Source organism: Nannospalax galili, unplaced genomic scaffold (assembly GCF_000622305.1).
Source record: "Nannospalax galili isolate Female #2095 unplaced genomic scaffold, S.galili_v1.0 scaffold50, whole genome shotgun sequence".
Lineage (NCBI taxonomy): Eukaryota > Metazoa > Chordata > Mammalia > Rodentia > Spalacidae > Nannospalax > Nannospalax galili.
In genome coordinates, this window is record NW_008328749.1 from 576293 (window position 1) to 601318 (window position 25026).

Here is a 25026-nt window from a genome sequence, read left to right on the forward strand (position 1 = left end):
CGGTGAAAGACAGGGTTTGGTTATAAACACATGACTGTTTTGTCAAGCACCAGTTTGAATCTTCACAGTCCAAAATTCCTCTTTTAGGCAAAAGCAATAACAAAAGTCTATTTTATAATTTCATCAAGCTGTCAAATTTTCCCAAGATCTGTGTCTCTTGAAAACTCCTCAAAGTCTCCAGGATTTGGAAATAAAACAGAATTCCTAAGCTTTTATTCTTTCTCCATCATTGTATAAACTGTTTAGAATCAGCATATATTTTAGTCCACTGTGAATACAACATTAGATATCAATCACATAACTCCTGAGATCTCTTTCAGAAATTCAGAATAAACAGTAACTAATTCCTTTGGGGAAAAAAGTAGATCAAACTATCTGTATTTTTAGAACTTTGTAACCTGTTACTGCATACAATTTAAGTTTTCCAATGTCTTATGTTAACTAAAAAAATCGGAAGATAGATGTCAGGTTGTTGAAAGATTTTATTCCCTGTAATATTTTGAAAATTGTGCCTATGAACAGTTACGTTGAAGAAAGATTTAAAGTTGTACTTGGATTTTCTTTGGCTTTTAAAGACCAAGAAATAGTTGAAATGGCACAAAAAATGACCTAATTAATATTCCTGTTCAAGAACAAGCTTTTATCTTGACCCTGATAAAGAAAGAAACAGAGGGACAGAAGGTGAAATGTTTGGAATCAAGATTAAAATGTTTGGTAATAAACAGCTGTGATGTGGTTATTATTCTGCAGTCTAAAGAAAGGCTTATCTGGAACTCAAGAATGTGTTATCACAAAACTGAAACATAAGAGTGTTGGTCCTTAGTGAAGTAGATCTTCAAAGATGGCTACAATCAACAGAAATCTTCATTGTCACACTTCTGTAAACCCATCGCCTTTTTCCATGAATACTGTCTTAGTATACTCCTAATTCAAGTTCAAAACCTGAGCCACCCTGGACTCCACCTCCTTTTCCTGATACTGTCCGTTGCCAAGTCCTGCAGTTATATCTCCTGTCTTATCCCCTCCATCCCACCTCTGCAGTCACAATCTAACCCTAATTCCCTTCACTTCTGGTCTGCTGCAACTGCTACTTAATCCTCTCCTGTTCAGAGAATGGCCAGCACATTCATTCCCTGATCCACAGTTCTGTCCATGCTACCTCCATGCTAAAACTTCACAAGCCTTCCCCAATAACCTTAGCTGCCCAGTGTCCTATTTTCACATCTTCTTTGCTGACTACCTATATCACACAAACTGATACTCTTGTCTTATCCTAGCATGGGTTTTCAACTTCTTTTTCTAATTCTCTTTTCATGTCCCACCATGTTTTCTTCTAACAAGCAGTTCAGAGTGTGTGGCTCATGTTACTGTTCCACACGTTATAGACAAACAGGTCTGCCCTTCACTGTCCTGGCAGCACTTACCACAGCTTCTCTAATCTCTGTCTGTGGGTTTCCATCATTCCCCCTTCAATTGAACAGGGGAACTAAGAGGAAGAGTTCAGAAACAGCTTTAATATTGAATTTGCTGAAGTGTCCTCAGATTCACTACTTTTCCAAAGAAGTTCTAAATAAATCATTGAAGAAAACAGACTCAGACAGCATTATTCTTCATTCCATTAAATTCTCCAAAAGCTTTTTTTTTAATGGAATTGGGACTAGAGAGATGGCACAGTAGTTAAGAGCTGAGTATTGCTGCTCTTGCAGAGGACCCAGGTTCAGTTTGCAGTACCCACATGGTGGCTAACAACTGTTCAGAACTCTGCTTCAAGGGCATCTTATTCCCCTCTTCTGGCCTCCACAGGCATTGCACATACATGGTGCAATTACATACATGCAAGCAAAACACTCATACATATAAAATGAATATAAACTGTAAAAAATAGAATTATTTAATTCTAGATGTGCTTGAAAAAAATCTGAAAGCGTTTAATAAAAAAAAACTTAAATTTTAGTTTTTAAAATTCTAGGGTTAACTACACGGTCTGCTTGTAGGATGGAACAATAATCTGCAGCTAAGCCACTTGGGTTTCAAGTTGTCAAAAGCAGTGTTACCTGACACTTGCACTTAGGAACTGTGCAGATGCGGGGTAAGTACTGCAAAGCACCACATTAGCCAGCATCGCACAGTGGATGAGCAGAGGAACCACACAGACTAGCATAGAGTGAGGACAGATGAGGGTAAGGTGCAGAGGATGACAGGAAAAGCTCTCAGAATCATCTTAGAATCTCAGAACCGAGACTCTGAAGCAGCCAATCTCAACTGCCACTAACTTCAAAGGGACACAAGTGTTTTCTAAGGGCTCAAACAAGGTGAGCTGTTAGATGTCAAACTGAAATCGCAGATAAGTGCTCAGAGTGAAGAGCCATTCTGGATCTTCCGAGATAGGCTATGCGCTCAACCTCTGATAATGGCGAAGCGTTTAGGCTGGTATTAACTTGTCCTGAAAAGCAGAGGTGAAAGCTTCTCTTTTGTTCTCAGGGGCCCTGGCTGGTTGCAGAACTGCCTGAGAGCTTTGTGAGAGGAAATCATTTTTGGTTTTGTTCCAACTTCTAATTCAATACCTTGGCAGCATTTGAAATGGATAAGAACTCTAAGCTCACATCTGCCTCAGGTGACAACAGAGATAAGGAGCAACGCTGAAATGATGAGAGCTTACTTCCCAAAAGACCTTCAAAGGCAGCTTTTTAAAGGTAGTGACTTCAAGATACAGTAGGGCTGAAAATACCTTGCTAAGAATATTGAAAGATTAACTTGATGGAATCTTATTACAATCCTGATTATTAGTTATATTTTTGGCACTTTTTAAGAAAGTAGCTCTGTGTTAACATTTAAAACAAATTCATATTCAAACTCATCAGATCAGGATATGCAAAACTATGTTCAATTCCTTGTCCTTTCATTCATTTATCTATTTTTTAAAATCTTTTTGAGACAGGGTCTCCCTATACCCCCAGCTTGTCTGGAACTCACTATACAGACCAAGCTGGGCTCAATCTCACAGAGTTCAGTCTGCCTCTGCCTCACGAGTCCTTGTCCTTTCCTTTATTATTGATACATATATATGATATATATGCATGCACATATATGTGATATATATATATAGATTAGATAGGTGATAGATAGATGATAGATAGATAGATGATAGATAGATGAGATAGATAGATAGATAGATAGATAGATAGAGATAGATAGATAGATACATACATAGATAGATAGATAGATAGACAGACAGACAGACAGACAGATATCATATAATGCACTGAGTTCATTTAGCGGTGCTCCTGTGCTTAGGGCTGCCCATTTAGAGTTCAATAATCTGCCAGGGTACTAGTCCCTGGAGCAAACTGATTCTCCCTCAGCATCCATTAATCGTCTTTAGCTCCTCATTTTGAGGTAGGAACCCTTGAAATTTCCTCCGTCTACTGTGGTGTGTCAGCTGGTTTTGTCATTGTGCAGATCTTGTCAGACTCCCATACTGTGGAGATTTCATTGGTGTAGCTTCCCTATCATGTCTAGAATGACTTAAGTAGCAGCAGGTGTCTTGTCCCTCTGACTCCTACATTCTTTCTGCCCATCTGTAACTATTTCTTGCAGATAAACAATAGTCACTTGTAGTTAATGGTTTATTGTGGCCAAGTTGGTCCTTAGTGAAAAGTGGGCTATGAAAACATAATGGGTTAGGAAGAGAATGTATCACATAGACAATTAGAAGGATTCACTCATTACTAAGAAAGGTTTTCTTAGGATTAGATCAGGGTATCATCTTAGGCTTATTTTCAAATAACTGTCATAATTCCTTATCATCAACAAACTTGATATTGTGATTTCCTTAATGCTTTACCCATAGAATTTTATCAAAAAACTTGATGCCTAGGTATCTGATATGGAACATATATAAACCTTTGAAGCATAAAATAGTATTATTTCTTGGAGCTGGAGCTGGAGCGATGGCTCAGAAGTTCCAAGAGCACTGGCTGCTTTTGTAGAAGACCTGGATTTGAATCCCAGTACCCACATGGTGGCTAACAACTGTCCATAACTGCAGTTCCAGGTATCCATGCCCTCTTCCAGTCTTTTCCGGCACTGCATGACATGGGTACAGTTACATATATGCAGGCATAACACTCATACACATAAAATAAAAATAAAGAGTATTATTTCTTAAGCAATTCTATAAGCCCTTGGCTGACTGAGTACTGAGCACTATACTGGACATACTACTTAATTCTCACAAAGAGCCAACCAATGTTGGCAGCAATAATACAGTTTTATATATAAGTAACACAAGTTGATAGTACAGAAGCAGTTTTCCCAATGTCACACAACCATCAGAAGTAGATCCAGGATTCAAATCCCACCCAGCCTGATTCCAAACACCAATGCCTGAACTGCTTCCCTGAGTTTATTTCTTCCCAAGGAAGCATCACTAAGAAATAAATTTATTATAATAAATGCATGGTTCTTCCATGATTCTTGTATTACAGGAAATAATATGCATGTTGGAACTTCATTGTAGGACCAGTAGATCTTTCCGGTAACTTGACCTGACCATGTAAATTTCCCACTCTTAAACAAGACATCAAAACAAACTACCATCTATAGAGCTCAAGTCCTGTCCTAGACACACATAAGCTGTGTGACTTTAGAAAGTTCCTTAATTTCTAAATCACATTCCTTCATCTGTAGCCTGTAGATGATGGCCATAGCCACTATACAGGGTTACTCAGAAAATTAAATGGTAATCCACAAAGCACTTAGCCCAGAGGTCATGAAAAGTAATGAACTGAACTTCACAACTATTATTGCTATTCAAAAACCTTTCTATTCAAAGTTCATTAGACCTACTTTATAACAAATATATAATTCTTCAAAAATGGGCTCTGTCTCAATTCTCCCATTACAAAATTCATACTTTCCTTCAATATTTAGTCCCTACCTCTTCAAATAGCCTTCATCTGATATCATCACTCCCAGGCCAAGATGCTTCCACAATCTTTTTTTAATTTATTTATTTAATAACTATATAATTAGAAGAGGCATTTTGTAACAACAGCATTGACATATTCAATGCTGTTGTAATAACAATTACAGATAACAATTTCCAGACAATTTCCAGAGCTAAGATGTGTCTCTTTCAAAATTGGCTGTAAATTTTTAGGTTTACAGTTGAATTAATACAGTTATACAACATTGTACTCCGTATAAACCCTATAATGTAGACATGTGGATGAGTATGCATGTAGGTATATGTATTTTCAGCAGCTTCATGTATCATCTTATACAACTGCTATTTATTTTTTATTTTATTAGCTGTTTGAGTCCTGCTTCCCTCATTAGAAAGGAAACCCCCTGAGGGCAGAGACCCACCTGGTTTATCTCTGAGGCACAGTGCCCAACGGTACCTGGTCTACAGTGATGTGGACACATTTACTTTTATGAGGCACAGAGATTATTAGTAGTTTCTTACAACATAAAATTTATACCAAGAAAAACCCTAAAGGAATATAGCTCAACAAATACTATTTTAGGATAAAGTACAACTTTTTCTACTAAGTCAGCTAAAAAAGACATCTTCCTGGTAAAGTAAAATTTTTCACCTGCTAAAATAGGAAAAGTATTAATCAGTTTAGTGTATGAAAAGGAAGAATAAACAAAGACCTAATGATGTCATATAGATGGGCTTCTTGACAACTAAAAAAAAAATCTGTTCATCAACTTAGAAAGTTTGGGGGCAAGTCCATGTAGTTGCCGGTGTAAACTGTCTTCTGTCTTGGTTTTGGATATGCCAGCCTTGTCTCTTTAATGAAGCTCTACATTGTAAGGGGCAATGATTCTCCCTCAGGTTCCTTGTTTATTGTCCATAGCAGCTTCTGTCTTGCATGCATGTAATGGGTATTTATGAGGTTAAGTCCTTAACTTAGTTAGTTCTTCCTACCTAACATGGATAAGACCTTATCTCAAGTGACCATCCTTACAATTCTGAGAAGGTACAAAGACCAGTATCAACATGTGGAAAATGACTTTCTAAAACATGACACCTAGACAAAAGCTGCTGAAGCTAGTCCTGGACCACCCCCCTTTTATTGGTCTTTTTGGAGAAAGGGTCTCTCTATAGTCCCAGTTGGCAGTTGGCCTGAAACTCACTATGTAGACCAGTTTGGCCTCAGACTCACAAGAGATCTGCCTGCCTCTGCCTCCCAAGTGCTGAGATTAAAGGCCTGCTCCACCACACCCGGCGTGACCCCTTATTTTTGCACTGTTTCACTGCCTTACAAGGTACTTGACCTTCATTTGGGTTAGCAGCTTACCCAGAAATTCTTGACTAAGGTGCTCTGTGGTAGGAGTCAATCAGTCATCCCAAGTTTAGGGATCCTCACATTACCCTTACAGGCATTCTCAAGGATGCCTTCTACTCAGTAACCATGAGCCCAGTCATCCTGCCCTCCCTCTTCCCACCACCACCATCCTTGCATTTTCCCCACCCATCGACTTACTGAGCCATCCCACGCTGGGAGTGCGCCGCACTCTGGGGTCATCATCCAAGGTGCGATTTGCTAGGCAGGGCACTGAGTTCTCAAGCGGGCTGCGGGCTTTAGTGCCAGAGGCAGAAGACAGGAGGAGGAGACACATAAGCAGCCACAGCAAGGATGAAGATGGAAGCATTAATTAAGAAGAAAAAAAAATACTAAAGCAAATCACACAAGCATGTTAGAGGAGAAAAATGACGTATTACAATGAAATTCACCACCTCCCATGATCCTGTGCCCTTAAATGGAACAAATCTCAACACAGAATGAAAGACTTTTGGACAATTACATTCAATCATTATAGTTCCCCAAACAGGAATGATTTGTCATGTGATTCTAATACACAAAACATGGGTTATATCCACAAGATTTATGTAATGAACAATGATCTGAAGATGTAAGATCAAGTCTGTTAATAATTTTGCACCATAGAAGCACACAGAGGGAAGTAACACACAGTTTTGCAAAGCAAAAATGGTGGAACGTCATATTAGTAAGTGGCTCTCCCATGACCTCCCAGCAGTCTGGTTATGGATTTTATACATGAGCACAGAAAAGCAACATTTCAGACATCCATGTCTGAAATATTTTCCTTGATGTATACAGAACTGGCTCTCAATTTTCTGCTCCCCTCCACCCAATAGCAGCATGACACTGGGGCATGGATAAATTAGTGCCTTTACATAAACCCATTTGAAATGCAACTTTGGACTTCTTTTTCTGATGCCTTCCAATGTTTATTTTACTATAATCTTAACCCTTGTTGCATCTGTGCTAAATCTGTAATATCAAAGATAATGATACAGGCTGGATGTACAGTAAAGTTCCTCTGGGTGCATTTCATCAACTGGAAAGTACCATCAGCTTCTTCCTGAGGGTAATGCCATTTGAACTTTCAGCCTCATGTCTGTTGTTTTGCTGTTCTCATCAAGCACCATGGTCCAAGGCTAGTAAGAAATGATCAGTGTAATAACAGTAATAACAGGGAATGGCAGGGATGTTGGAAACACATAACCACCAGGCAATATGCAATTTAGACTTGAGTGGCTTTTTTCCTTAGTAATAAAAATAGGTATTATACCATCAAGGCAATATGGAACACATATTCAACCAAATGGAAATTCTATATAATCTATTCGCATGGTATGCAAAAAGCAGGACAGACAAATGGTCTTTTTTACAAGGCTACTGGTGATTTGAGAGGTCAGGTTTAAACTATATGGCCAAATTTGGGCATTCAGCACATTGTAAAATCCAGAAACATTTTTGTCAATTTATCTGTCTGTGTTTAAAAGCTGTAAATAAAGCCAGGACTTGTGAGTAGGCCATCTGTGCCAGCACCTGTTTGAGGCAAATCTGATGTCTTCTCTTTGCAATCTGAATTTTTAATTGTTTCCCATAATTGAACTTCTTTGCAAGCTTTTATTGAACTAAGAAAAATGAAAAAGAGAAATGAACCAGTTGAGATTTTTCAAAATTGCTTTTGTCAAGAGGGAAGTGTTTAGAAATGCGTATCAGCATACTGAACAAGTCTCACGTCCTGAGAGTCCATCTTCCTACAGGCTTAGTTAAATGAAATCACAGACTAAGTAACAGGCACCCACTTCTCTAGGTGCAAACAAGGGTTTACTTGGATGCCAGATCAGTGAGAACAGATAGGTGAGAAAGCACCGTAAACTCAAATGAGCTTCCATGATGCTGAGAGTGAGGATCGGCCACCCTGACTTTTTCTCTGGTGCCATGGCTTGCTCTTGTGAATATAAAGGCTAGCAGCAGCTCCAATCCATAGATGCTAGTAACTTTCCCTCTCCCTCCTCCACTTCCCTAAACATGTATATCACTTGTTGGGGAATAATGCTGAAAATTCCATTTTGCATACACAGCCTCCATGAGTGCTAAGCCTCCCTATCAAGACAACAGTGGAATGCAGCCTAGCAGACACCAGCAAAAGAACCTGGCTCTAAAGATAGGCATGAAAATGGAACTTCCCATAGAGACCTGGCACCTGCATTTCAGAAAGCCTGATTGGAGCCATCTGGCTGCTTACCCTAGTGAAAATTGGGAGGCTCACAGTGTCCATTACTTATATTGGCAAATTAAAACATTCTGATCTGTTGAACCCTTTGCATTCAATCCAGGGAGAGATGTAAACGGTTATAACCCTTTTAGAGTGCTTTTTTCACTTCACAAATTAACTCTAAAGTTCAAATCTAGAAAAGTTGATCCAAAATCTATAGACAACTCTCTCTAATTGGACCTGGGTAATGATACTTACTGTTCACCTTTTCCAAATAATGCCTTCCACATACTTCTCTTGGTGACAAACTAAACAGCCTGCTTTCCTAATATCTTACATATTCTCTTTTACATCACTTTTGCCTAACTTCAGGCATAAACAAGCAGAAACTGGCTTATATCATTATGACTTAATGAGGAACTATATGGTTCTAAAGACTTCTGAGTGATGGTTTCCAATATCTAGATGTAAGAAAAAGATGGTGTGAGAAGAAAAAAAAAATTCATGATTCCTGTTTCTCTGGGGAATCAACTCATCCAAAGCTGCCAATCCTAAATCTGTTCAGGCAAAAGTATCTCTGATGTGCTTTCAAGCAAAGAGACCAAAGAAACCTCTCTAACTTCCTTAGCAATACTGTTGGGGAGAAGATAAATTTTATTCTTATTAAAATTTTAGGACTCTTTTTAGAAATATAAAGTTGTATGTTTAAATAGCTATTGAACATCTACTGAGCTTTCCTCACTGCTTTTCGGTTACCTGAGTATAGCAGTATTTCATCTATAAAAGCATCTATAGAAATTTCCATTTGGAAATCTGATAAAGGATTCAACTGACTCCCATGTTCAGTGTACGCCTGCCTAGAAAATGGCAACCAAAGCCATTCGACCTCACATGATTATACAACGTAAGAGACCTGATCCACAGAGGTGTGGGAAATCACAGCTAAGGAAGCTTATTCCTCTGTAAGTGAATAAGCATAATTTTATAAAGCATGCATCCAGCCCCTCCATTTATTACATTTGTACATTAATTTTATATCTAAGTTTCAAGGTTTTCAGCTGAAAATGGAGAGATGACATGTATTAGAAGTACTGTGGAGCATGATGTCTGTTGTCTAATGGGTGCCCAAATACTAGAAACTGCCATTGTTCCTACTCATACTCAGTTCAGGGGATGATGTTTCCTTCATTCAGCATCCTGAAAGGTATTGGAAAATACTATAGACAGTAACTTTGGCCTAATTTAAAAGTAACTTTAAGATCTGAAATCAATATGTAGATGATATCTGTACTTCTGTGTTACTGCAGCATAGCTCATAACAGCCAAGATATGGAATCAAGATAAATGCCAATCATCTGGTGAATGGCTACAGAAAATGTGGTATATATGCAAGAAGAGTACTATTCGGTCATAAAAAGAGTGACTATGTCATGTGTGACCACATGGATAAATCTAGAGGTCATTAAGTAAAATAAACCACATGTACAAAGACAAATATCAGCCTACTCTTAAGTGCAGATTCTAAACCAAGTGAATGCATGGAACAGAACAGTTGTTCCCAGAGGCTGGAAAGCTGAGGGAAAAAAAAAAAAAAAAAGGAAGATATTAGTTAAATGGTACAATGCTTCAGTTCAATAGGAGGAATGCACAGTAAGTATCTCAAGTGATAGATAAGTTAATTAGCTTGATTCAGCTATTCAACATTGGATATATTTGGTCTCATTTTGTACCCTATAAATAAATACAGTAATAATTTATCAATATCCAATAAAATAATTTCAGTTTTAAACTTAAAACTGTTTAAGATCTCTTTTTGTCTTCTGTATTTGAATAAAAGCAGCTGTATTGACTGAGGCATGGCTAACCATCTTGGAAGACTTCAGCGTGCTCTCTAATTTCCTTTAGAGACACATAGTAAAGAGTGCACCATGCTCACATCTCATCGTTAGCTCGCGTCCTCTCCTTTCTTTTCCCTAACTTCCCTCTCCTTTTCTCTGTTTTTCTTCCCCAGAGACCAGGACATGGGCCCAGAGCTACACCCACCATCCCATCTGCTCTCAGAGCAAGATGAGGCTGCAGAGAACAAGACTTTGCAAGGGTGGCTCTAAGGGTCTCAAGCCCTGCATGGCTTCCTTAGGGCTGACAGCAGCATGTGGCTCTTCCTGGAGAGAAAGCATAAGGAATTGAGTGTTCGGTTTGTGATAGGATAAGACAAAGAGGAGCAATTCCCTGATTCTGGCTGCATAAAAAAAAAAAAAAAAAAAAAGACTGGCAACTAGTAATATTTTAAAATGCTCATTTCATGGCAACATCCTACATTATTTACTGACAGCTAAGACCTGTCAGCATTCACACATGCTGAGCAGTCTTTATGCTCTAAATTAAAATACTATAAAGTCCATGTGTGACAACTCATTATGTATTATTTGACAGCTGTAACTTGATAATGAAAATAACCCTATTTAAAAAACAAAGCCTCAAAAACGTTTTCACATTAGAGCGATGGGGAGTGGGGACTGAGAAGCACAGACAATAATAAAGTGCAAATTAATGGTGGCAAGTTGAAGATTTTCCTTCAGTTTTCAATCTGGAAGTCACTAAAGGTATTCCTTAAAATATTTCTGAATAATGACTCTTTCTGATACCAGAATCTCATGTGATTCTTATGAAATTCTTTCAGAACACATTTCATTTACTACTGGTCATATAAACAGAACAATCCTACTACCCTTATGTTACAGATTTTAAAAGACTCAAAATTAGACAGCCACTAAGTAGTACTCACAGAGTGGAATAAAACCTTTGGAAAAGATGTCATCATCGCTCCAAAAAGATTGTGAAATAGGTCTTTTTGTCAAAACCTAAGATTCATTGTATTAGACTCTTAAACCTGACTCATTACTCTCATGAAAAGGAAAATGGACTAGCGAATACTAAGAAGGAATGACAAAATTTGAATATTATAGATCTGGCAATCTGGGAAAAGAAAAGAAATACCAATGGTATCTTATGGATGAGTTCGAAATATATCACCAGCTACAGCACAGCAGTAATTATTATCAGATAATTTCATTCAGAAATTTTGTTTGAAATGTTCCATGGATTGGCTGGTTTATTCTCAAGTTGGGAAGAGCTTGGTTTCATTGCATTCTGGCCAGGCCGTTCATCTGTGCTGTGCAAATGCATAGAGAATAAGAGACCAGAACAAAACAGATGGATATGTACTGCTAGGTTTTGGAAGGAGCTGGTTGTATACAGAAAGGCACCTGGTAAAAGAGGAGATACGTGCCTAAGGATTCAAGATTGTCTCAGCACTAGAGGAACATGAAGCCTTCTTCAGAGGAAAGAACTTTTAAGGAAAGTTAGGAAAGTGCTTGCCCTATCTATTGCTATAGGAATCATGTCATGTATATATATTCAATAGTATATAGGGAGGAAGAGTCTGAAGTAGAGCAACACAATCAGAGACAACTGAGCAGACTGGAATCCAACACCCAGACAAAAAGCTAAGAAGTGCTAAAGGGAGTTCGGAAGCTGCCAAACCTGACTGGGCAGTACAGGCCAGTGTCAAGGCAGCCTAATCTAATATTCAGAACAAACCTTTCAAGCTGACCTAATCTCCAGTCAGATTCAAAGCAACAAGAGCCTAACTAATTCTACCTACATTTCTCTGGAGCCTAGAATTACTATTAACAACAACAAATAAAAGAACATGATTTCTTTCTAATGTTTGTTCTGCACTTCAAACACTGTCCATGTTCCTATGGCAATAGCAACACGCTGCCTTTTAAATAGCCAAAGCTGCCCCATATTCATATCAAAGCAGCCACTTGGGAGATAACTAGAAACCAGCTTTCTGCCTGGTAGAAAACCTTCCAAGAAGAGGCTGCATGCAGAAGCCAGTGCTGCAGCAAGTTATGAGAGCCCGTTGATTGTATTTCTCATACTTGGGTGAAGGGGAAGGTGGAAAAGGCAGTGCACTGAAGATAAAATCCAGAGGTTTTTATCAGGAACAGGCCATGGGTCCCTATGAATACAGAAGCGGCCCTAGGGCCCCAAGGAAAAGCAGCAGAAAAGCAGCATGAGCCCAGGGAGCCAGCTGCCTTGCTTGGAGCTGTCACCTTCCCCAACTCCTCACTACCTGATTCAGGACTTCTAAGTCTTGGATTCCAATTGTAATTTAGGATTCCTCTCATAGACATTTAGCAAAAGCAAAAGCAAAACCAATGAAGGGAACATCCTAAAGCAAGGGTGTTGCTATCACTTAACAAAAGTCCAAAGAAAGAAAGAAAGAAAAATTATTTCCATGAGTTTCTTCCTAACAGCTGACTAAAGCAATCAGAAACAGTTCATACTGTCATGAAATTGTTCTTCCATAATTGTTCTTAAAAACTTTGTATGCAATTGAATACATCTGTTGAGTGATTGCTAAGTGTCAGTTACCACAATAAACATTTTGTACATTTAATTTAATTTTTTATTATTTGTTTTACAGGCATCAAGTGGAATACATGATTTTCCAACTCTTTTAATAAAAAAAAATAACTTTTCACTAATTAAAAATGAGTTCATGAAATTGAACTGGAAAAAAAGAAAAATTCATAGTGTGGACTGGACTGGATAGGCAAATCCACTCCTCAACAAAGGACATGCCAGACCATGCAGGGCAAGGAACTGGTTTTCACAACAGTTGAAGGGGAGAAAGAGAGGAACAAAGAAGAAACAAATTGATGATGGCCTGATGGTGGCCAAATTTTTACAGAAGTGATAAAAGCTGAACCTTCAAACTGAAATTTCTGGTTGGTCTTGGTCCCTCAGTCAGGGATCAAACATCTTTTTTAAGCTGTGGGCAGACAACACATATCAAAACATCCACTTTTTCCCATTCAAAAAATGAGGAATATTATTTTTGATTCAGATCATAATTTCAAGACATTTATCAGCTAATTTCATAAATATCTCATGAAATCTGTATTGAGTGAATAGCAGTTACATATAAACTACTTTCACTTCTCAATATATCATTTTTGATTTTTAAAATACTATCAACAAGTACAAACAGACTTAAACATAAGTCTTTCATAGTAAACTAAAATAGTATAGAACTATTATCTAAGTATCTCTGACATAAATATCTGATAGTGTCACATGGGTTTGAGAATTGTCAATTTTACCTACAAAAGTCAGTTTCATTTAACTTAACCTCACACAACAGTGATAAATAAAGAGTATAGGAAAAGTTCAATGACTAAGGAAGCTAAAACTTCATTATTGTCTTCATGCAATACTAACTCTATTGAGATTCCTCAATTAGCATGCTGAAAAATTATAAAATTTACCTAAAGCTGGTACCTGGCAGACAGCACCACAAAATACACAGTTACCTCGGGCAATGACAATTTGACAATAACAAAATCATGGAAGCTAGCCTGGTTCTTCCTTGATTTACTACCACTAAAAATGGTTTTGTTGATGGAGCTGAAGAGACCTCTTCTGCTAAAAGCTCTGGCTGCTCTTGCAGAAGACCTTGATTTGATTCCCAGCACCCACATAGCAGCTCATAATTGTTTGCAACTCTAATTCCAGAGGATGTGACCCTTTTGGGGTCAGATAAGTACCAGGTGTACATAAATACATGCAAGTAATGCACTCATATACCTAAATTTAAAATATTTTTTAAAAATTGTTTTATTAAAATAAAAAACAAATACAAAAAAACCTAAGTCATCCTGAACCCAAACCACATAAGGACCCTATAAAACTTTAGTTTTTAGCTATGCATATACTAGTAACAGAAATGTTTGAAAACCAGCTACTAGAGAGTGTGTTTGTGTGTGTGTGTGTGTGTGTGTGTATCATGTGTAGAAAATTTTACTGACATAAAAGATATGCAGCAAACACTGTAAAAAGAGTAAAATATATTCTATTCCTCTAAGTTATATATAGCAGTTGATTCTTACAGAATACTTTTGTGTTTCTTTGATCAATTTTCGCATCTGCAACTAATTTGTAGTTGCAAATGGCAAGCAATATCCATGTTTTGTTAATATTATCATGTTAATAGAAGAAAAATAAAATAATGAAGATGTTTCGGACTTAACTCATTTGTCAGTGATATTTCAGTCACTCCTCTAAATTACATAGGAGTTTTAATTATCAAAAGAATGTTTTTCAATCTTACGGGACTATTCACATTTTAGCATCTGTATATACTATCTGCTTTTAACTTTAATCTGCATTATTAGTATTTTCTCTATCATTTTTTAACGTGTAGAGACAATTGGAAAAAAAACAATAAAGCAAGCCCTGATTTGTAGTATTTGATGGTTTCTATGGTGTAAATACTATCATCGTAGTTGACTTAACTGCTAAAATGAAGCGTCTGGAGTAAGCACCACAACACGATGCACAGTGGCACATCATTTTATAGTATTTACATGAACTCACACACAGGTAGAAAATACATCAAGTATACAGATTATAGTAAAATGTCATCAAATAAATAAGAAGTCATGAATTGCATTTGTTGCCATTGTTTTTAATTATTTCATTGTATGCTTATAGAATTTAATTTTTAATAGTAGCTGTACATAACAAACAGCTTGCAAAATCCCTGCTAGCAATTGGATCTTGTGAATGTGTAAGAGCTGGCTCCAGGACACCACTGGGAAATAAAGCAATCCCCAGATCTGATGCACCTCCGTACATTTCAGCAGTTTTATCATGCTGTCGCTAGCATAACTAAAACTGGCAATGTCACTGGGTGACTTAGTTTATCTAAGTTTTACACAAGGACATTAGAATTCAGGCCCAACAAGCAGTAGACCTTAGACTCTGGTTTATTAAAATAGTAATGATAGCTAGATAATTCATCACTTTAGATGTTTATTCTAAGAACATTACATAGTTTTTAAAAGATATTAAATGATTAAACCTTATGACATAAAGGTAACTGTATAAACTTGCAAGTTAAGAACAAGCACCTTTAGAAAGCCAAAACTTCATCATCTGATAATTTATAATAATGTACCTTGCAGGCACATGTAATTCATTGCTGTAGGATCGCTCAAAGCCAAATCTTGCCTGTGATATTTAAAGGGAGTTAGGTAACACAAAGGCCAATCATAACATGTTTGAAGAGATCTAATCATGTCCCATGCTTCAGGGTATAAGCTGATCGGTTGAAGAGCCGGAAAAGAACTGCCTACCCTTCCCGTTTGCTGCACAAACAAAAGGGTGAAGGACAAGGCAAATCCAACTTTCATCTGAAACACAAGACCTACTGATTGGATGAAGACTGAATGAAGGGCAGTTTCAAATCCTTAGTTGTACTTCACATCCAATACCTTCTCCAAAAGCATGATAAACTGGTTCTGAGATACATCTGTTCCTAATTTCTGCTCTGTCTGCAGCTCATGAGAATGTAACTCACCATTTGAGAAAAAAAGCACCCTGGCTGCCAGTCATTCCTCATCTCTGTTAATACAGCAGCATTTGGACACTGTGCATTTTCTTACTGCTGTTGACTCCCACTAACAACATGATTTAAAATAAACAAAAACTTCAATTCTTGGAATTACATTTTATATGCAAAAGAGGATTATTACATAAGATAAAAGGAGAGGTATCAACTTTAAATGCCAAAATATCACATATATGGACTGGTGAAAATGAAATGCTCCTAAGAGTAGTTATAACAAACTGCTCACACTATGACATTTTCAGCCATTAAACAAACTTGTCCTTCAAAAATACAAGCCAGACATGGTGGCGCACACCTTTGATCCCAGCATACGGGAAAGAGGCAGGTGAGATCGAGGCCAGCCTGGTCTATATAGCAAATTCCAGGCCAGCTGGAACTACAGGGAGACCCTGACTCAAAAAAACCAAATATATGTACACATACACACATATATGTGCATACAAATGTATATATGCATCCACATATGTATATTTATGCACACAAAAACAAAACATTTCATTCCATGTAACAACAGAACAATCAAGTTAATAGTAGGACTGTTCTAGATAATATTCTCCCTTTCAAGAATGTATCTTATTAAAAGCATTTGTACTATAATTATGTGTTTATAGTCAATTTTGGTTAAAAATATAAAAATTTGTTTATAGTAATCTGTCTTCCAACCATTGATTTTATTTTATTTATTTTTTATTGAGTTTTTTGTGTATTTCATATATAACGTCTTCATCTTAATCATCTTTATACCCCCTTCCCCCACCGGCTCCCTCCCATAGGCCCCTCACTGGAATTCATACATTCTGCCCTTTGTGTTAAGACCTATCATGTAAAGTTAAGGTCTCCAGAAGTCCCTCAGTGCAAGTTCATCCCCTGGGGTCTAAGCAGCTTATCTAGAGTTTCTCCCTTTAAGAACATCAGTCCTTCCTCACCCAGCAGTAATCAGCTGCCAACAATTCTTTGACTAAAATTGGAGCTTGTTGCCCATTTCCACAGTTCTGTGCTGGGGTTTTGTCTGTTTGAGTTTGCATAGGTCTTTTGTATGCTGATACCATTACTGTAGATTCATATGAGCAAGGGCCCAGGAGCTTGTAGGACTCCATTTCCATATATGGTCCTCCTCCCTGGCTCTTACAATCTTTCTGCCCACTTTTCCACAATGGTCCCTGAGCCCTGGGTGGGTGGAGTCTAATATAAGAGACCTATCCAACCACTGATTTCAGTATCAAGTGAAAAAATCACATTTCTGGAAGTGGAGTGACTGAGTTCAAATTCAGTTTATACAATTATTTTAATCTGCATTTTTCTCAGAATGTTGTATAGTACTCTGAAACTACAGCATAATGCAATGAGTTACAATTACCCTTATTCTCTTAGTACTACAAAAGGAGGGGGAGTGGTGGAATTGGAGTCTGGGCTGGTTCTACCAACCCAAGGCTTATTCGCCTTTGCCTACCACATCTCATTTCTCACACTTCATGGAGACTGACTTCTCCCTTTTCAGACTGCACATGATCATAACGTTTATTTGAAACAAAAAGAATGATAAAGAAGATAGACACTCTGCAAGAAATTGTGGTAAATGCAATAAAATGTAACTAGAACACAGTACCTTTCCTATTGTTCCATATTTTAGTTAATATCCCATCTTGAATAATTAGTCTACCATTTGATTATGTCTATTATTTATCAAGAGAACAACTGCTTTTTGAAGTTGTAAAAATAACAGAATCTTACACTGGTGAAACGATCACTAATAGGCTAAACACTGCCTCCCATTCCAAAGTAAACACACTGAATTATCAAGGCATTTATCACATCTTATCACATCCCCCTAGTTGTTATAAGCCATCATGAAGACAGGCACTCTGAGGTACGCAATAGTATCTGCAAAGTTGCTGATTCATCTGAAATGCTGTTATTTTTATGACAGAGTTATTAGAGACCCATTTCAATCAATTAGCATATTCACACATGGAGAAGTCAAGCACGAGGCTTTGTAACCTACAGTGACAATGAAATCCTTCCAGCAAGACTGCACACCTGCCTGTCATGAAATGACATGGCATATGAACTTGAGAAAAGAAATATAAAGAGGAGGTAAAAGGTGATGCCAAGAGATGGAATGAAGGTGAGTGAGACAGGCAAGAGAAGGCAGCAGCTGCACGGCCCTGCATTACCATTATCAGGGTTGGTAAACATCCTACTTGCACTGGAGACAGTCTTCCCGATGTCAGCCAGGGACCGAAGGTTGGATTTCTTGGTTTGATGCCGGTGCTTCCGGAGCAAAGTATAGGTGACCTTATCTTTCAGATCAGGCTTCAGCAGGCCAGTCTCAATCTGGTGGTCAGCAATCATCTCTGATACAAAGACAAAGCAAGACAAAAATCAGTCATAAAACCAGGAAGTTCATTTTCACTCCAGCTCTGAGGCTGTCACCCTCAAATTTAACATCAATACATTAGTTTCCAAATTTCCAACTTCCCACTTTATATGAAAGCACAGGAGTATTGGCATTAATGAGAGTGTAAATATTCTAGTGTTAATTGTATCTTCAAAAAGGAAGGATTATCTTTCATTTTTTTAAAAACCCAGTTATGATAAATTCATCTCAATCACATTTTCTCTAAGTAACAGAGCAAGTCAGTAATTTGGATTTTTCAATTTAAAAAACATTCAAAAATGTCATATATTATATAATCAGAAATGTTTAAAGATACAAAAACAAAGATATGAAAATTTTTTAAGCAGGGAGTTGAATGATTTTAAGATCCATTTCCCCAGGCCTTCTAAGATGTTGTATTTTCTTTACAGCACAATACGGTAAAGAAAAACAGTATTCTTCCCAATTATCAGGTCATTTGAACAATAATCCAATGAAGGAAAGATTAAACTATGAAATTATACTCTAGTCTTTTCTAAGTTAGGCTTTTTTCAACTAAAGCTTTGCCAGTATATCCTATTGGATGTTTTAAAATGTAACCTGAGTAGCATTTTTTTATTTTAAATATCTTAGTCTTATTACCAAAAAAAATTTTTTTAAGTTTCCATTAACTCTTTTCTTTAAGTACTGTTTTAACTTAAAAAAAAGTACTGCTTCATAGACTAGGGAAATGGCTCAGTCAGTAAAGGATGGCTCAGGTTCTCAAGAGGACCTGAGTGGATCCATAGAACCCACATACAAAGCCATGTGCAGAGCGAGACATTTGTAGCTCTGGTACAGGAGGACTGGGTGAGGAGACAGACAAATTCCTGGAGCTCACAGGCTAGCCAGGGTTAATGAGAGACCCTGTCTCAAAAAGAAAGGAGGAGAGCACCTGAAAAAGACAACCTCAGGGGTGGGAGAGATGGCTCTGAGGTAAAGAGCACTGGCTGCTCTTGCAGAGGACTGAGTTCAGTTCCCAGCACCCACTTGGTGGCTAACAACTGTCCTAAATTCTAGTTCCAGGGGATCGAAAGCCCTCTTCTGGCCTCTGCAAGCACATGGTGCACATGGTGCACTTACATACATGCAGATGAAAAACACAGAAAAAAATTTTAATTCTTTTAAAGAAAAAGACAAACCCAACACTGACTCTGGGTGCCAGAAAAATTGGACACAGCCATACACATATGAACACAAACAAACACACATACCATATACTCAAACACACACATACACACACACACACACACACACACACACACACACACACACATGGCTGTTTCATTGAAACTAACCCATGACTCATACAGTTGGACAAGTAGACAAGTTCTTATTCCAATAGCAAATAAGAAGTCCCCTTTCTCACACATATGTGTGTCAACAATGTAATGTAGCCTGGGACATCACATTCCAACCTTTATCACCACTCAGAGTGAGACTGAGATAGGAACATCAAAGAATCTGTGTATGACGCACCTGACAGGATACTTTTTCCCTGCATGCAAACACTCCCGTCCCCTGTACCACACCAGAACAATGGATCACATGCTTATTTTTTCTGGTACATGGATGCAATCTAACATCCAGTCATACTTAGCTTTAGTTGTCAACTTGACACACCTGGGAAGAGGGAACCTCAGCTGAGGAATTTCCTCCACTAGCCTGGCCTGTGGGCATGTCTGTGGTGCATTTTCTTATTGATACAGCAGGTCTCAGCCCAATATGGGCAGTACCACCCTGGGCAAGTGGACCTGAGTTGCATAAAAAGCTGACCGAGTACAAGAAGATGGCAGCAAGCCAGTAAGCAGCACTCCTTCATGGTCTCTGCCTCGAGCTCCTGCCTTGGCGTCTCTCCATAGTGGACTATAACCTGTAAGCCAAAGAAGCCCTATCCTCCAGCAATTTGCTTTTAGTCAGTGTTTTATGACAGCAGCAGAAACCAAACTAGAATACCTTCCACTTAGAAAACTACTCAGGGTAGGAAAGCACAAAAGAAAACAAAACCTGCTCTTATATAAAAGTCTAACAAGAAAATTAATGGGTAGTGGAAGGACAACAGCAAAGCCTAAGGATTCCCACACATTGAGGAGAAGGTACAGATGTTCTGAGGACTCTGCTTGGGGCCTCACTGCACTCTCATCAGTCCATCCTTTCAGCATACACTTGGCCTCTCAGTCTACACGTAGAAGCTGGCAATTTGCACAGTGTACAATCAGCAATTTTGAAGACAAGCAGAGGTTAAATCAAGGATTTTCCATCATTTGTTTTGCACAGATGCCATAAATGTCAGACTGTTGGACCACTTGGTAATGAGCCTGAGCAAGACTGGAAGAGTTGCTCCTGTGGGTATAATGATTTCAAGTGGCCTTTAGCTTTGACCATTTTTAACCACACAAACCTTACTCAGTAAAACCCTCAGAATGACCCTGTAAGTTCAATTAGCCCTATGTTCCACAGTCAAATAATTAGGTGCCTACAGAACGCAACCCTCTACTTTCCCTTTAAGTCCTGTTGTTCCATGTGGAAAGTTCATTTACAGAAGAACCACAAAATAAACAACCTCAGAGTATCTACTGCTAGTGTTTATCAAACTCTCATTCTAATGTGAGGACTGTGGATTAAAGAGGTTTTTTTTATCTACCTTTGCTGGCAGGGCCTCCCAATCCATATGCATACACAGCCATCCCTCTATTACTAAAGTCTGGAAGTCACTAGTTAGAACAGGTTAATATATCTATATGGCTTATGCCCTTCATTAAGTTTCCATAAAAATGGCCCACATTCTAGGATCTCTTTAAGCATCAACTACAAAATCTTCCAAAGGAAAGTAGGGGCAGTAACAGTTTACAGCTACAATGAAATTAAGTCCTCAGTGTTCAAAATCCCACAGATACTTCCAACTGGGAGAAAATGTGCCAAGCCTAGATGATAACAGAGCTGAAAGGAACCACAGGAGCATCAGGTTCAACGCTTGTTACACAGATGAGAAGGAGGAGCAGAGAAGTGACTGGCCCCAGACAGACTAATTAGAAGCAGACCTCAAGTACAAACAGGGCTTCTGGCTCACAATTTAGAACTTTCTCTGTATCAAATAAAATTTTTCTATATTTAAAAAGTAAGCTCAGTATGCATGGCAGTGCATGTCTATAACGCCAGCGCTCAGGAAGCTGCAGCATCAGGAGGAGTTCCTGGCAGCATGAGCTACCAGTGAGTTCAAAGTCTGCAAGACCCTGCCTCAAAAAAGGCAAAGATAATTTTTTTAAAGCAGGCTCTAGACAGATACAGAATTTATATATACAGAGTTTTTGCAAACCAACAGAAAGATGGCTACATAATAGAATAATGGGCAAAGATCACAAACAGGCATTCATTAAAAAGGGCAAAATAAATATAAATTCTCAAGTTCAAGATTAACAAAGATAATATGAATCAATGTATGTGAATGCAACCAATGAAGGTATTTGTCAAGTATATCAAAATCATCCATCCTAGTGTGGAAGATGCATGCCATAGCCAAGCTCAAATGATGCTGATGTGACCAGGACAACCCAACCTCCTTGGAGGTCATTTGGCAAATGTATAAAAAGACCTTTTAATATGTTCAAAACTTTTGGTTCTTCTATAACTAGAAACCTACATCAATCAAACAGTATTGCAAAACTGTAATAAGTTCACTTCTCTTTATAGTAAAAAGTTAAAGGGCATCTAAATACCTCATAGATTACTATTTTATAGCCATTAAAATTATGTTCCTATTTATAGAATGACAGCAAAATAATGATCATATGTTCTTATCTTTAAACAAATGCAAATTAAAATGATGTACCATGGAGAGAGGGTTCATTGGGTAAGAGTGCCTGATCTGTAAGCATGGTGACCTGAGTCTGAATCCCCAGTAGCTGTATGAAATGCCAGTCATGACCGGGGATACCGGCAACCCCAGCAATGCAGGGTGGAGCCTGAAAGATCCTGAGAGCTCACGGGTCAGCTGGCAGAGCTGAAATGGTCAGCTTCAAGTTCAGTGAGGGACCATGTCTCAAGACAGTAAGACCAGGATCAACAGAGGAAGATACCTGACATCTTGCTCTGATCGCTGCATGTGCATGCATGTACACACACACATTAACATGCACACACATGCATGCTCACACACACAATATACCATGACTACACTTTGTAAAAGAAGTTATATATGTGTAAACAGTAGCATAGAAAAAATATTGAGATTATAGGTATGCAAAATTAGATTAGGGAATATTTTTACTTTCCTGGGTTATGTTTTTATGAAATGCTTTTAAATGAACATATATTAGTTTTGTGATTAGAATGAACCATTTTTTAAATATAAAAAGTGACTTGACCTGACTTCTTGTGTGTGAATGACACTCTTTAAATGTAGAATGACAGTGGTGATACTAATAATAAACCTATTAAGATAATCCCCCAAAATTATGTTTTATTCTACATAATTCTTTAAAGATAAATTTTTCTATTAGCATACAGAAGGAATTCTACACACACACACACACACACACACACACACACACACACACACACACACACACACACGGTCCTGAAAAGAATCAGAATTAAGCTGATCTTGGTTTTAATGTAAGCACAACACCTGACCACGGTTCATGCCCCATCAGGTTCATGCCCTCTGTGCTGTTGGCTCTGACATACAGGTGGGATGTCTTTCAGGAGCAGCTGATGAGAAGTGGTAGCAGGCAGACGGCACAGACAGCTGGAAATCCCACTACTATTTGTTGGATATAATTGCACTTACTATTGTTTCTTTTTCTTCCCATTTGTTGAAACAGTTCGGGCTGTTGGGAGGGGATGCATCTTGAGATTTAGCACTGTGTAAGTAACAACTCAGAAATACCAACATATGCAGGACAAAGCAAGTCTACTTTATCCTTTGCTGAAAAGAGATTCTCTTATTACCTAAATAACCATTATGACTCTTCTGTGCTGTCTTCTGTCATTTTAAACAAAATAAAGGCTTTTTATTTTTCATGTTTTGTTCTAAGGCTTTGAGTCTTTTAGAGGATTTGTGTTTCTTTTTAGCCAGTTGCACTCTTTTTATTTAAAGTCATTAAGCAATTTATTTCAGCATTACAAAAATTTTGATACATAATATCATTTATATTTATATTTATATTGAAGTACTCATTTGAAAGGAATTTTTAAATTATTTTATTTAATAACCACATACTTAGAAGAAGCATTTCATTACAACAGCATTGACATATTCAATAACAATTTCCTGAGCTAAGATGCATCTCTTTCAAAATTGGCTGCAAATTTTTAGGTTTACAGTTGAATTATTACAGTTATACAATATTGTACTCAGTATAAACCCTATAAGACATAAAATTAAATGAAGTTTTAACCTTTAAAAAAGATCTCCATTATTAAAATACACAGTTTCATACAGAAAAATTCATTTTTAATGCAATTGACATTAAGATGTTTGCACATGTGTTTCTAATCTCTATATATCTGATTATTACTAGTCACAGTCGGTCACTTTCTGGGCTCCTTGGCATCTGAGCATGGATATAAAGTCTTCAGGTAGATTTCAATGGTAATGTTTTTCACAACTACTATTAAGGAGCAAATTTTTATGCTTTGAAGAATTTTTTAATCTTTTTAATTTTTAATAACTACATGATTAGAGGGTGCCAAATGGGAAGTGGGTATATAGTTGAATAAGATGGTTTGGGATGTTCTGTGTGATATACACACGCACACACACACAGAAAAAAAGAATCAACAATTTTTTTAAATGTATTATATTTGAGGAGGAAGCATGGAGATTTACGTCATGCTAATTAGTAGAGGTGATAAACATTACCACTGAAATCTACCCAATGACTACAGACATAAACAGGCACCAAGGATCCAAGTGCAACCGCTTATGACTAGTAATAATCGGATACATACAGATTAGAGATGCATGTGCCAACATCTCTGTGGTATTAGCAAAAACAATGAGTCTTTCTGTGAGAAACAGTGTATTTTAAAATGAAATGGAGATCTTTTTTAAAGGTTAAAAACGCATTGAATATGTCAATGCTGTTGTAATGAATTGCCTCTTCTAATTATATGGTTATGTAAGAAACAGTATATTTTGTACAACTGTATTAATTCAACTGTGAACCTAAAAATTTACACCAACTTGTGAAAGAGATGTATTCTTGCTCTGGAGTGTGTTACTGAATATGTTAAAGCTCTAGTGAAATGCTTCTTCTAATCATGTAGTTACACTCTTTTAAGCAAGCTTTTCTGCCTGCAAAACGGGCCCTGTTAATTCTCCCTTTGTTTTGTTCATGATGTGTGGTTCGCCTCTGAACTGTTTTTCAGTATTATCAATGCCAGAATGACAGCACTGGCTCTCTGCTTCCTTGCCCCAGGGCTGCGGAGCAAATATATTGGTGAGTGATGATACCTTAAAGTGACCTAGTAGTGTCTAATTTTAACACATAATGACAATATTTAAAGTAAATGCAGGGAGGTTGGAGGAAAAAAGTTCCCAACTGATCATAAAAAGTAATAAATGTTTAAAAAAGCA

General features: G+C 37.6%; 1 protein-coding gene across 5 annotated transcripts in view; it reads right to left on the reverse strand.

The window, feature by feature from the left end:
- Nucleotides 1–25026, reverse strand: part of Slc4a4 (solute carrier family 4 member 4) — a 476303-nt gene that overhangs the window by 177803 nt on the left and 273474 nt on the right. For 3 of the 5 annotated variants that reach the window (XM_008829281.3, XM_008829287.3, XM_029561707.1), the window contains one exon: nucleotides 18205–18384. In XM_008829281.3, the coding sequence (XP_008827503.1) occupies nucleotides 18205–18384 (180 nt within the window). The remainder of the gene's footprint in view (nucleotides 1–18204; nucleotides 18385–25026) is intronic. The other 2 variants (XM_029561709.1, XM_029561710.1) reach the window with 1 other exon arrangement.